This window comes from Aedes albopictus, unplaced genomic scaffold (assembly GCF_035046485.1).
Source record: "Aedes albopictus strain Foshan unplaced genomic scaffold, AalbF5 HiC_scaffold_149, whole genome shotgun sequence".
NCBI lineage: Eukaryota > Metazoa > Arthropoda > Insecta > Diptera > Culicidae > Aedes > Aedes albopictus.
In genome coordinates, this window is record NW_026916912.1 from 39,495 (window position 1) to 54,231 (window position 14,737).

At 38.2% G+C, this 14,737-nt stretch overlaps 1 protein-coding gene and 1 pseudogene across 1 annotated transcript; one reads left to right on the plus strand and one right to left on the minus strand.

Moving 5' to 3' along the window:
- Positions 1–4,779: 4,779 nt before the first annotated feature.
- Positions 4,780–5,545, minus strand: LOC134284459 (testis-specific gene A8 protein-like). Its single transcript, XM_062843312.1, has 2 exons — positions 5,452–5,545; positions 4,780–5,382 (listed from the first exon to the last, which is right to left on the minus strand). Exons 1-2 carry the CDS (start codon positions 5,476–5,478, stop codon positions 4,804–4,806), a joined length of 606 nt encoding a protein of 201 aa, XP_062699296.1. The 5' UTR covers positions 5,479–5,545; the 3' UTR covers positions 4,780–4,803.
- A 2,933-nt stretch (positions 5,546–8,478) lies between these two features.
- Positions 8,479–9,395, plus strand: LOC109430679 (large ribosomal subunit protein uL22-like; annotated as a pseudogene).
- Positions 9,396–14,737: the final 5,342 nt, after the last annotated feature.

Below are 14,737 nucleotides of genomic sequence, written 5' to 3' on the forward strand. Positions count from 1 at the left end.
ACACTGAGCTATCATCCGACGGGTAGCATGGATACTGAATCGTAAAAAATATGCACTTTGATGAGTTTTTGTATTTTAGTGGTTCAAAGGAATTTCACTATAGAAAATATTTGACGAATAAAATAAATTTTTAACGAAATAACAGTTTCACCAAACCGTCCCTAGTCGAAAGAAGACACACTGAGCTATCATCCGACGGGTAGCATGGATACTGAATCGTAAAAAATATGCACTTTGAGGAATTTTTGTATTTTGGGAGTTTCAAGGAATTTCACTATAGAAAATATTTGACGAATAAAATAAATTTTTAACGAAATAACAGTTTCACCAAACCGTCCCTAGTTGAAAGAAGACACACTGAGCTATCATCCGACGGGTAGCATGGATACTGAATCGTAAAAAATATGCACTTTGAGGAATTTTTGTATTTTAGTGGTTCAAAGGAATTTCACTATAGAAAATATTTGACGAATAAAATAAATTTTTAACGAAATAACAGTTTCACCAAACCGTCCCTAGTCGAAAGAAGACACACTGAGCTATCATCCGACGGGTAGCATGGATACTGAATCGTAAAAAATATGCACTTTGATGAGTTTTTGTATTTTAGTGGTTCAAAGGAATTTCACTATAGAAAATATTTGACGAATAAAATAAATTTTTAACGAAATAACAGTTTCACCAAACCGTCCCTAGTTGATAGAAGTCACTCTGAGCTATCATCCGACGGGAAGCATGGATACTGAATCGTAAAAAATATGCACTTTGAGGAGTTTTTGTATTTTAGTGGTTCAAAGGAGTTTCACTATAGAAATTATTTGACGAATAAAATAAATTTTTAACGAAATAACAGTTTCACCAAACCGTCCCTAGTTGAAAGAAGACACAGAAAATATTTGACGAATAAAATAAATTTTTAACGAAATAACAGTTTCACCAAACCGTCCCTAGTTGAAAGAAGACACACTGAGCTATCATCCGACGGGTAGCATGGATACTGAAACGTAAAAAATATGCACTTTCAGGACTTTTTGCATTTTGGGAGTTTCAAGGAATTTCACCATAGAAAATATTTGACGAATAAAATAAATTTTTAACGAAATAACAGTTTCACCAAACCGTCCCTAGTCGAAAGAAGACACACTGAGCTATCATCCGACGGGTAGCATGGATACTGAATCGTAAAAAAATATGCACTTTGAGGAGTTTTTGTATTTTAGTGGTTCAAAGGAGTTTCACTATAGAAAATATTTGACGAATAAAATAAATTTTTAACGAAATAACAGTTTCACCAAACCGTCCCTAGTTGAAAGAAGATACACTGAGCTATCATCCGACGGGTAGCATGGATACTGAATCGTAAAAAATTCTTTGAGGATTTTTTGTATTTTGGGAGGTTCAAGGAATTTCACTATAGAAAATATTTGACGAATAAAATAAATTTTTAACGAAATAACAGTTTCACCAAACCGTCCCTAGTCGAAAGAAGACACACTGAGCTATCATCCGACGGGTAGCATGGATACTGAATCGTAAAAAATATGCACTTTGAGGATTTTTTGTATTTTGGGAGTTTCAAGGAATTTCACTATAGAAAATATTTGACGAATAAAATAAATTTTTAACGAAATAACAGTTTCACCAAACCGTCCCTAGTTGAAAGAAGACACACTGAGCTATCATCTGACGGGTAGCATGGATACTGAATCGTAAAAAATATGCACTTTGAGGAATTTTTGTATTTTGGGAGTTTCAAGGAATTTCACTATAGAAAATATTTGACGAATAAAATAAATTTTTAACGAAATAACAGTTTCACCAAACCGTCCCTAGTTGAAAGAAGACACACTGAGCTATCATCCGACGGGTAGCATGGATACTGAATCGTAAAAAATATGCACTTTGAGGAATTTTTGTATTTTGGGAGTTTCAAGGAATTTCACTATAGAAAATATTTGACGAATAAAATAAATTTTTAACGAAATAACAGTTTCACCAAACCGTCCCTAGTTGAAAGAAGACACACTGAGCTATCATCTGACGGGTAGCATGGATACTGAATCGTAAAAAATATGCACTTTGAGGAATTTTTGTATTTTGGGAGTTTCAAGGAATTTCACTATAGAAAATATTTGACGAATAAAATAAATTTTTAACGAAATAACAGTTTCACCAAACCGTCCCTAGTCGAAAGAAGACACACTGAGCTATCATCCGACGGGTAGCATGGATACTGAATCGTAAAAAATATGCACTTTGAGGAGTTTTTGTATTTTAGTGGTTCAAAGGAATTTCACTATAGAAAATATTTGACGAATAAAATAAATTTTTAACGAAATAACAGTTTCACCAAACCGTCCCTAGTTGAAAGAAGACACACTGAGCTATCATCTGACGGGTAGCATGGATACTGAATCGTAAAAAATATGCACTTTGAGGAATTTTTGTATTTTGGGAGTTTCAAGGAATTTCACTATAGAAAATATTTGACGAATAAAATAAATTTTTAACGAAATAACAGTTTCACCAAACCGTCCCTAGTTGAAAGAAGACACACTGAGCTATCATCCGACGGGTAGCATGGATACTGAATCGTAAAAAATATGCACTTTGAGGAATTTTTGTATTTTGGGAGTTTCAAGGAATTTCACTATAGAAAATATTTGACGAATAAAATAAATTTTTAACGAAATAACAGTTTCACCAAACCGTCCCTAGTCGAAAGAAGACACACTGAGCTATCATCCGACGGGTAGCATGGATACTGAATCGTAAAAAATATGCACTTTGAGGAATTTTTGTATTTTGGGAGTTTCAAGGAATTTCACTATAGAAAATATTTGACGAATAAAATAAATTTTTAACGAAATAACAGTTTCACCAAACCGTCCCTAGTTGAAAGAAGACACACTGAGCTATCATCTGACGGGTAGCATGGATACTGAATCGTAAAAAATATGCACTTTGAGGAATTTTTGTATTTTAGTGGTTCAAAGGAATTTCACTATAGAAAATATTTGACGAATAAAATAAATTTTTAACGAAATAACAGTTTCACCAAACCGTCCCTAGTCGAAAGAAGACACACTGAGCTATCATCCGACGGGTAGCATGGATACTGAATCGTAAAAAATATGCACTTTGAGGAATTTTTGTATTTTGGGAGTTTCAAGGAATTTCACTATAGAAAATATTTGACGAATAAAATAAATTTTTAACGAAATAACAGTTTCACCAAACCGTCCCTAGTTGAAAGAAGACACACTGAGCTATCATCTGACGGGTAGCATGGATACTGAATCGTAAAAAATATGCACTTTGAGGAATTTTTGTATTTTGGGAGTTTCAAGGAATTTCACTATAGAAAATATTTGACGAATAAAATAAATTTTTAACGAAATAACAGTTTCACCAAACCGTCCCTAGTTGAAAGAAGACACACTGAGCTATCATCTGACGGGTAGCATGGATACTGAATCGTAAAAAATATGCACTTTGAGGAATTTTTGTATTTTGGGAGTTTCAAGGAATTTCACTATAGAAAATATTTGACGAATAAAATAAATTTTTAACGAAATAACAGTTTCACCAAACCGTCCCTAGTTGAAAGAAGACACACTGAGCTATCATCCGACGGGTAGCATGGATACTGAATCGTAAAAAATATGCACTTTGATGAGTTTTTGTATTTTAGTGGTTCAAAGGAATTTCACTATAGAAAATATTTGACGAATAAAATAAATTTTTAACGAAATAACAGTTTCACCAAACCGTCCCTAGTCGAAAGAAGACACACTGAGCTATCATCCGACGGGTAGCATGGATACTGAATCGTAAAAAATATGCACTTTGAGGAATTTTTGTATTTTGGGAGTTTCAAGGAATTTCACTATAGAAAATATTTGACGAATAAAATAAATTTTTAACGAAATAACAGTTTCACCAAACCGTCCCTAGTCGAAAGAAGACACACTGAGCTATCATCCGACGGGTAGCATGGATACTGAATCGTAAAAAATATGCACTTTGAGGAATTTTTGTATTTTGGGAGTTTCAAGGAATTTCACTATAGAAAATATTTGACGAATAAAATAAATTTTTAACGAAATAACAGTTTCACCAAACCATCCCTAGTTGAAAAAGGACACTCTGAGCTATCACCCGACGAGCTCGCTGCACTCTACGAGGAACCTATTGTCGCAAAAGCTGGAAAAACGATACGATGGGCAGGGCATGTCGTGAGAATGCCAATAGGGGCGAACCAGGTGCAGAACGATCTTTCAAATATGTGACGCGGTCGAGGATGAAGGACTGTATAGTGGACCCCCTGCATCTCAAACTGGACTATCACACTTTTTTTGGTACGCAAGTGTGATAAAAGCAAGGATAAAAGTGCATATTTGCCTCGGATCGTCTCGACGTCTTCCATTTACAAGGAATAAGTGCCAAGGAATCCATTTACAAGGAATTTCCATTTACAAGGAATAAGAATAACATCCTCCATTTACAAGGAATAAGTGCACCGAAGACCTCAATTCGATCCGACGTATCCCTGCGCTGTAATCACACTTTGAAGGTGTGTGCACACTATTGTGTCAGTCCAATTTGGGGTGCAGTCAGCAATAAATACAATTCAATTAGGGTATCATATTGTTTTTCTGATTAGAGAAAATTTCAGCTACCAAGGGGTTCACTATTGGTTAACGTACCCTATGTAGTTTTTAAAACGAAAGAATTTTGGAAGTTTTTTAGAAATTTATTTAACCTTAAATTCAACCTTATAATCCCGCATATAAAAAAAATCTAATTCTTCCGGTTGCGGCGTTTCCGGCCCTTACGGTTTTCTACAGCAGCACCCGCAGCAGGAGGAGCAGCCGCAGCAGCAGCAGGAGCAGCCGCAGCAGCAGCAGGAGCAGCCGCAGCAGCAGCAGCCGCAGCAGCAGCAGGAGCAGCCGCAGCAGCAGCAGGAGCAGCCGCAGCAGCAGCAGCCGCAGCAGCAGCAGGAGCAGCAGCAGGAGCAGCCGCAGCAGCAGCACCCGCAGCAGGAGCAGCCTCAGCTGCAGCAGCCGCAGCAGGCTCATCTCTTGGCTCTTCTAACTCTACCGCAGGCTGTAGTGTTGGCTCCGGACCGGCCACTGCAGCCAGGAAGGCAGTTATTGCTTCTGGCCGGGGCATCGGGACGCACCGGTAGGCAGTGGTCCCAATTAAAAGTAACGGAGCCGTACCGGCAACGGGTTCACGCTGATGCCCGCGGCCGCGACCTCTGCCCCTGAAGCCACTTCGTCCTCTGGCTCCTCCTCGTCCACCTGCTCGTTCAGTTGTTCCTCCTCGTCCACCGAATCCACTACGTCCGCCTGCCCCTCTACCACGACGAGGGTAATCCTGCGAAAATGAAATGATTGAGTTTTTTTTAATTTATTGGTCAATCAATTAAATATTATGTTTACTTACGTTTTGATACGAATTGTACCGGTACATCGTACACTCTGACCGTATCTTTGCTTCTGCTTGAAATGACCAGCGGTGCGAGATATCACTACCATCAGTGATGTTGATTGGCAGTGATGCCGAACGAACAAAATTACAATTTAAACCAAACTATTCATTAGTACAAAAACCAAGACAAAAACAGTATTAATATCGAATTATATAGTATTTATTATCACGTGGAAAAGTAGCGTAACATGACGCTTAGGTGAATGATTCAATATAAAATAGTTATTTATGCAACAAGATGCAAAATGAGAATTTTTTCAGCACGAGTCGTACATTTATCCAACGAGGCTTGCCGAGTAGTACTTTTCGGCACACTTGCATTAGGGGTGAAAAGTAGGCCATTTCAGCATACTTCAGACAACTGAAATGCTCAAATTTTCACAATGTAATTACAAAAATAATATTTTATTCTTCCAATTGAATTTTCAATACGGAATTTTGGCAACCGTGATGCCTATCATATTTAATATGTTTATACAAACCTTGGTTATTGCATGAACCCTCAACGAAACTGCACGAAAAAAAAAACAAACGGTGAGAGAAAGGGGAACGTTCAAAAATTACGTCCAACATTTGGGGAGGGGGGGTCTAGAAAAGTGTGACACTACACTGAACTACAAATCAACCCAAATTTAAGTTGTTTTGACGCAATCCCGGTCTTCCGTGGAATCACTACTACTTGCGTTAAACAGCGAAAGTGGTGAGTGAGTAGTTCTCGTTTGAGAGCGGCACAAAAATTTAACCCAGTGGTAAGTTATTTTCACCCAACGGAGGCCTCAAATGACGCAAATTTGGGTTAATTCAAGAAAACCCAAATTTGGCTTCTTCCACGGAAGAGCAGCGGATGCGTCGGTGCTTCTCTCTTTGTTTTCGACAACATTGCGGTGGGGCGAGGGAGAAAACAACCCAACTTTGAGTTAAAACTTTAAGCAGTTTAGCCAAATTTGAGTTTTTAAAACTTATTCTTTGGGTTATAATATTTTTCCGTGTACGTGCATAAGGTACACAGTTAAAAATAATGTAATAGGACATTGATTTTCCATACACAAAAATGCACGCCAATTCAAAGGCTATTCAGATTGCATATGAAAATATTACCCAACTGATTTGGGTAAAACGGCTAAATAATGATAAAACTAACAACCGGGGTAAGAGTGCACATATTTTCCCCCAAGTTTCACTACTACATCTACAAAAGAGACACGCATACATTTGAACGTGATTACCACTATACCGTGCTAGCATCTGTTGTTTAAGCTTTGTAAACAAATGCATAGGGTACTGCAAGCACCTGATCTAACCTCACTTTGTCTGACAGTTCAGCGAGCTTGTTTACAAGGTGTTAGAATTTTAAACGAGTGGCGAAAATTAAATTTACGTTTTCCGTCCCGAAACCATTGGGATACGGAAATCTAGATTATATTCAACTCTACCAGCACAAAATCAATCGCCTAACTACCGTTTTACTGAATTTGTATCGAAAAAGTATTTTGCCGGTTTTCCGCCAGAGACTAAGTCCATGTAAACAAGCTCGCTGAACTGTCAGTGCACGGCTTCGTGACGTCATCTTGCAGTATCCTATAGAGATAAGTGACATTTCAACACACGAACACTACACGCTCGTTGAAAACTACTCTAAAGTGAGTAGAATTTGACTCACTTTTGTACTTTCAAGCTAGCTGTCAAAAGAGAGTAACTTTATTTTTCGAAAGAGAGTTGTTTTCAACTCATCCAGGAATAAAATTATGCTTCACTCACTTTTGAGTTTTTTCGAAATAGTTTTACTCAGTCTAACGGTTGAGACTTAGCAATAAAATTACATTTCTTTCAGAACGTTTAGTTCTTGGTTTAGTTTTTCTAATTGCAGTAATTAAATGTGTCGTTTTTCGCATAGCTTCTACGATAACTGATGATGGCAAGTATGTATGTTGGTAACTTCTAGGAAATCAAAGTAAATTTAACATGTTTTTTTATTGGCACAGGTCTCGAAAACAACAAGCTCCTCGAGAAAGAAGCTCTTCCGAAAATCGGGTTCATCGGTCGGATGCTGCTATAGCAGGCTGATCTGGACGGAATCGCAAATCGGTAGCCGATACGCCGGTACTTGGGATCTACTAAAACTATAGGAAAATTCTTGGGAAAATTTCAACTCTCGAAAGACAACTTCCGGATGCCCCCAACTGTAACCCGATCTCACTTTTAAGATGCATCTAACATCAATAATATCATTTATAAATATACAGTTATCTACTTTACCATATAGTATGTAATATTACGCAATAAAATATGTGCATTAAAAATTCCGGTAACTTTTATTTTAATCAGAAAAACAATCAAAAGAAATTTGTAAAAGTGAGTAACATTCTACTCATTCTGCTAAATTGAAATAAAATAAAACTGAGTCAGAGTTACTCTAATTTAAAAAAAATCCTACTTTACTCTAAAGTGAGTAACTGCCGTTTACTCTATTTTGAGCTGTTCCACTTTTTGCCGAAGTGAGTCGAATTCTACTCACTTTAGAGTAGTTTTCAACGAGCGTGTAGCGCAAATTTTTCCTCACACAAAAGTGCACGCCGATTGAAAGGCTATTCAGTTTGCATATGCAAATATTACCCAATCGAATTGGGTAAAACGGGTAAATAATGAGTAGGGCCCATATAGCCGAGGCGGTAAACGCACGGGTATTCAGCATGACCATGCTGAGGGTGACGGGTTCGATTCCCGGTCGGTCCAGGATCTTTTCGTTAAGGAAATTTCCTTGACTTCCTTGGGCATAGAGTATCTTCGTGCCTGCCATCGTGCACGATATACACATGCAAAATGGTCATTGGCAGAGGAAGCTCTAATATTACACGAACTGTCACACTTTTCTAGACCCCCTCCCCTCCCCCAAATGTTGGATGTAATTTTCGAACGTTCCCTGATCGGTCAGCCCGAGCGAAGCAGGCTGTCATTTTTTTTTGTTCAGTTCGCGGGCGGACAATGATTTTTCCTGTTTAGGTAAATATATTGTTTGTAAATGAATGCAGCTGTACTTTAATATGTATTTTTCTTTTCAACAGCGGCTTTCGGAACATCTCCGATTTGCTGGGGCACCTCGAACGTCGCCGAAATTTGCTTTTTGAACCGAGGATAGACTATGGATCCTTCGCTATTACTGGGACTAGGACAGAAAAGGATCCCCCAGGTCGTGCAGGTTCGCGGATCGAACTTCCGGATGCATTTCTAGGTAAGATTTTGCGGTAAATTTGTCTAGGTTTAAATAGCGAATCGATCTGTTTTCATTTCCAGAACACCCGCGAAACGGCGCTAGCCATCAAGCGTGCTTATGCGCCGTGCCCAGAAGTTTCTGAAGAACGTCTACGAGAAGAAGGAATGCGTTCCATTTCGTCGCTTCAACGGTGGCGTCGGCCGTTGCGCCCAGGCCAAGCACCGGAACACGTTCATCAGCAGTTGGCCCAAAAAGTGCAGCTTTTGGAGAACGCTGAAACCAACGCCGACTAACGGGGTCTCGATGTGGACCTCATTCAGGTCAAGCGGCCGCCGTGCCTGCTTCGTCGTATCAGCCGTGCTCACGATCTCATCAATCCGTAATTGTCGTCACCGTGTCACATCGAGCTGTACCTCACCGAAAAGGGGGACGTCGTGTCCAAGGCTGCCGACAACGAATCCACGAAGAAGCTCCAGCTCCGGAAGAGGTGTATAAATCGACCCGATCTTTGATTCGGGTGGTCCCTGGTGCCGTAAGCATGGTACACGAAACTACTGCCTTCGCCAAGACCTGGGTCCGTCGAGATTGAAAGTTCAATCTGATGTCCACCAAGCGTGCATTTGCCTGCTGGCAAAATTTTAGAGGTAATATGAAGGTAATTGTTATTTACTATTTTCAGCGAGTGCACTATGGGGAAAGTGGTGGCCAAAATCGAAAAATTTACTTGCTTTGAATCACGTGTCTTATACACCATTTGAAAGCCAGATAGTTCAAACCTAGATTCCCAAAATTTCAGCCCTCTGTGATGCAAACTCATTGCGCCACAGATATCAAACTTAGAAAAATAGTGAAAATTGTAGAAAAAATGCATTTAAAACAAATGCAATTTTCTCAGTGAAAAAACGGTTTAATTTTAGAACTTAATCCACCATTGGAAAGGTTATTGATTGAAATTTATAATGGGTTTGTTGTTGGGGTTACACGATTAATTGAAGTTAGTAAAAAATGGGTAATTATTGACAAAAACAACATTTTTTGCCTAAGTTGGTCTATATCTAACAAGCAGGGTCGAGCAGTCTCAAGGGACCGCCTCCACAGTTTAGTTTGGGGTCTATACTATCTGCGGAACGCGAATCCAGCTGCGGATGAGTGTCATTTTGACGCAAGCCCGAAAAATGGATTTTTTAATTATTTTTTTTTTTTTTTGTCAATTACGATTAGTGATTATGCGAGCACATACAAAAAAAATCGTATAATTTAATCAGTGCTTTAAAGATGGAACTGTTAATTGTCAAATTAAGTCTTAGAAATCATACACACTTAATTTTTTTATGTTAAAAATGGGTAAAAACTGACCGAAAATTATCGTTTCATACATAAACTGTATCAACCCATCTGGACTGACATGCTTCTTTTGTTCAATTCACGAAAATATTGTTTATATTATCAATACATATTTACCATCGAGGAAAGAAACACCACATCCAGGGATGGGATCATTCATTTGTAAAGAGTTACATTTACTTGATACTATCTCAGTTCAGAAGCATTCTATCAAAAAACTATGCATGGATGAGTTGAACCTTGTAGTTTAATCTGAAAGTTCGCCGAATAGCATTAGGGTCGCACACGAATACCTAGTTCGTGAACGAGCTGTGAAGGCAACTCTCCACGCGGTGAATGTATTGCTGTGTGCATTCGAAATGCAAATATCAAATGCGGGAACACCAAATGCGGTAAGATTTTCTAACAAGTAACCCGATGTCAGAGGGAGCTTTTGAATCCTAGGTTGGCGGTGGTTTCGACTATGGTTGCTAAGTTGCCTTTGGTAACACTGTGTTACCACGTTTGGAGCGCATTTGGGCATCGTTTCCATCTTGAACGCACACAGCAATAAATCACATTCTTGCCGTGGAGAGTTGCGTTTGCTGCCTTCTGTTGACTTAATTATTGACGCTACGCTAGTACATTATTCTACAAAGTTTCAGGTAAAACAAAAATGAAAAAGTGCTCCATACATTAGTTTTTGCTACGATGTTTCTGAAGCGAGTTATTCGCAGGTGAATGTAAATGATTGCAAATGAATGATCCCATCCTTGACAACATCTTATATAATAATTTTACTAAAAATTAACCTACTTGTATTTAAAAGACGAGGACAATATTTTCAATTCATAAGTTTGTTTTTAACTTAAACGCTAGCAACGTGAATATCACACAGTAGTTAATTTAACGAAAGCAAATCTGAAAATAATTGTTTGTGGTAATATGGAACATAGGAGCATAAAGTTACCACAGACAAACAGACGTACCACTTGGAACAAAATGCGGGGGGGGTGGTGGAAGGTTAGTGGCAGATAAGTTGGTGGGGAGGGGGGCTCTTGAAGATAAACAATCCTCTACCAAAATACCTGATTGATAAAACAACACTCTTATATAACATCAAAAAGCGGGGGGGGAGGGGGGTCAGATTTGCCTAGAAGGGGGGGGGGGGGTGCTTCCACTTCCACCTCTTTTATTTTATCTTATGCATGGCAATCTTATTCTAGTTTTGATTTGCATTTGAACTACCTCAAAAATTAAAAACAAACGTTTAAGTTTATTGTTGAGTTATAAGTAGTTCCTAACTGGATTAAATACTAGTTACACCTTCCAGATGTGATGAAAATACATAAATTGGACTAATGTTATGCTAATCTTACTAGAATACTTTCAAAAAATGCGGAAAAATCAAAAAAATATTTTTGGCCACCACTTTGTATGGAGCCGCCCCATAGTGGAGTGTTGGGTTGCAATTGGGATGCAAGACACCAGCTGATGTATTTACGACTATTAAATGTGCCGATTTCCCATGGTTGTGATCAAGTTTCTTCCCAGAAAGTTGCATCCGGAGATTCCTTCAAACGGAATCCTTTGAAGATTTCTCTTGAAAGGGATTTAATGTAAATTCCCTCTGAGACGAATTTATTAGGAGGCTCCAAAAATATTTTTTTTTTCAAGAGAAATGTCATTGAAGATTCTTTAAGAGCAGTTCCTTCGGCGATTTCTTATAAGAGGATTTTTTTATGAGATTCTTCCAAGCAAGCCTCCAAATTCCAAGATGATATTCTTTGAAGGATTATTTTCTTTTTAATTGCGTAGCGTTTCTTGCAGTTATTACCTGGGAGTTTCCTCTGCTAATGACCTCGTATTGAATTGCAGGCACGAAAATGTACTTGTGCAGCAGAATACTCACAAAACAGGCTTTCCGTTCCATCATTACAAGTCTACAAAATATCTTCCATATTGCTACAATAACTAAAATAAACTGATCGAATTTTATATCGACGAAAGTGCATACGACCAATTCAAATCGAGCTCCAGAATTTTTTATTCTTCCAGAAATTTCTTCGAGAATTCCTTTTAAATTCCTTCTCTCGTTCATCTCGGGACCCACGGCTTTACTTCCCTTCCGAAGGAAGAACCCACCAGTGTTTTTGGACTAACAATTTCCATAATAGTATGCGTTGACACCGTCTAGTTTTCTCGGCCTTAAAAAGGGTTAAGCATGTGGTTCCCATTTTTATCCTACAAAAAAAAAAAACAAAGGATTTAAGCGCTGTTTGTTTTGTTTTTGTATTTTTTGTTGAAAGTGAACACGTATGAAAACAAAAAGAACGGAGTCAATCGGTACCGTAATCGCTTGTTTTCGAATAAGGTGAATTTGGGAGCGTGAGATTACTTATGGAACTATAAGATATTTGTCCTAAAAGAAACCAATGCTCAAACATCTTGTTTGACTCGATCGAATTTTCATTAGTGTCAAACAGATGTTGTTTCTTGAGCAGTGAATCAAAATTTAACCATCGCGCAACAATAACGACTATGTCGCAACCTGAATTTGTTGCGACATTCTACCCAATGCGACATACGTTTGTCCCAACTTGAACAGAATAGGACAAAGATCGTGCACCACGAGTTTCGATTTTGGTTTGGTAATAATTGATTGTTCACAAGTTGAAAAGTACGCAACAAATTCAGGCTCCGTTTTGTCTGCAACTGTAACAAACATTTTCGAGATCATGTCATTATCTGTTACCAGTTGGGATAATGAGTAATCGCCGCGCCTTCTTTGTTGCTTGTTTTGTGCCTCTTTTGTCTGACAATTTTTTTCGCTGTTCTTGAGTTCATAGAGGTAATCACGTTCAAATGTATGCGTGCCTTTTTTGTAGATGTAGTTGTGAAACTGCGAGGAAAATATTTGCACTCTTGCCCCGGACGTTAGTTTTATCATTATTTACCCGTTTTACCCAATTCGATTGGGTAATATTTGCATATGAAATCTGAATAGCCTTTCAATCGGCGTGCACTTTTGTGTGAGGAAAAATTTGCGCTAGTGTTCGCGTGTTGAAATGTCACTTATCTCTATTCCTTGTTAAATATTTGACCCTTATTGGCCTATCTAAAAATGATTGAGAATATTTTCTATAATTCGTAGAATCCGTCCCAGATTACCTGAAAATTCCTGAGAATGTTTAGGAATTTTCAGGAATTAATGGGACTTATTCCGTAAAGCCACTGTCTTCTATAAATGAATAATTATGTTCTCTATTATTTTTAGAATACATCCCTGATTGAAATTTTTTTAGAATCTTTTGCGATTTTTAGGAATTAAATAAAATATATTCCCGGAAGCAGAAGCTCGATAATTTGTAGAATACATTCCAGATGACTGCGATTTTTTAAGAATCTTAAACGTTGAAAATGTTGAACTTTTTCATTCGAGTCAAACGAAAATTTGTGAGTCACTTGCCCCGTCTGAACACGCGAGTTATGTGGGTTGAATTCAAGTCATCTGTCAAATGCACGGGGATGCTACGGTGATCTGATTTTGTTGCCGCTTATCATGCGCAACCAGAGCACACTAATACCAACATTCACTAATACAGCAGCGGGAGAAAATATGGAAAAACGCACTTTGGCGAACAAAGTTTGCAAAAAGAGGTATTGTGTGACTTTTCACAAAGAATTATCACTCTCTGTAGGAACTTTACCTAAACATCGACACTCTCAAATTGAAAATTATCAAATAATGCAGCTTTTTCATGATCAACACTTTTATGAGATCTAATGTGATGTGAGCGTTTTGCACCAATATCCCTCGTAAAAAAGGTAAACATTCAAATTTCACGACTGTGTTGGTGAATATTTTGGCTGGAGCATAAATTTATGCTCCACGTAGGAGGCACAATCCAACCTGTCAAACTCCATAGTGAAAAAATAGGATGCCGTCCCCTTGGTCAAATGAGATGAATTCAATTCAATAGTCAATTTTACGAACCGATTTTATGAATGAAAATTTAACAGGAGCTCGCGTCCTAACACGTGAAAACCAATATCACCATCAACAATGTTGTCATTTCGTAAAATGGCACATTTGCTTACGCACCGCACGATATACTTGCTTCAACAGAGATGCATTCAAGAGCATTTTAAGAAGTTTTTAAGTGAAACGCTTGTTTCAATTGAACAGTCTAAACCAGAAATTAGACGGGGCAAGTGAGATGATTTTGTTTGACTTGAATATAAAATTTCAACATGTTCAACTTTCGTTAGCTACACATATAAAAATGTTTATTTTTGCACAAAATAACTAATTTTCAAAACTTTATTATCTATTTGCAGTTGCTGCCACATTCCGCGATTTACATTCAGGCTTATTCTGCGCGGCGTGTGAGGTGAGATAGTCCGTTTCGTCTCACGTGACGTGAGACGACTAATGCCAATTGGCTTAGACGGCAGCAAAAATGCACTCACTCCAATGGGAAATCCATTTGTATCTGTCATCGTGTGCGACAAGAAGTACAAACAAACGTGTTTTGTCTCGTTTTTTCTCACGTTTGCCATACGAGTCCCGCCAGGCGGCAGCACTGCGGCGCCGTCAAGGCCTATCAAATAGGATCGAGTCGACTTTTGTCACCTTATTCGACTTGCCTCACACACACTGTATGAAAAGTGGCACGATGAACCCGCAATGCGATGATTTCAAAG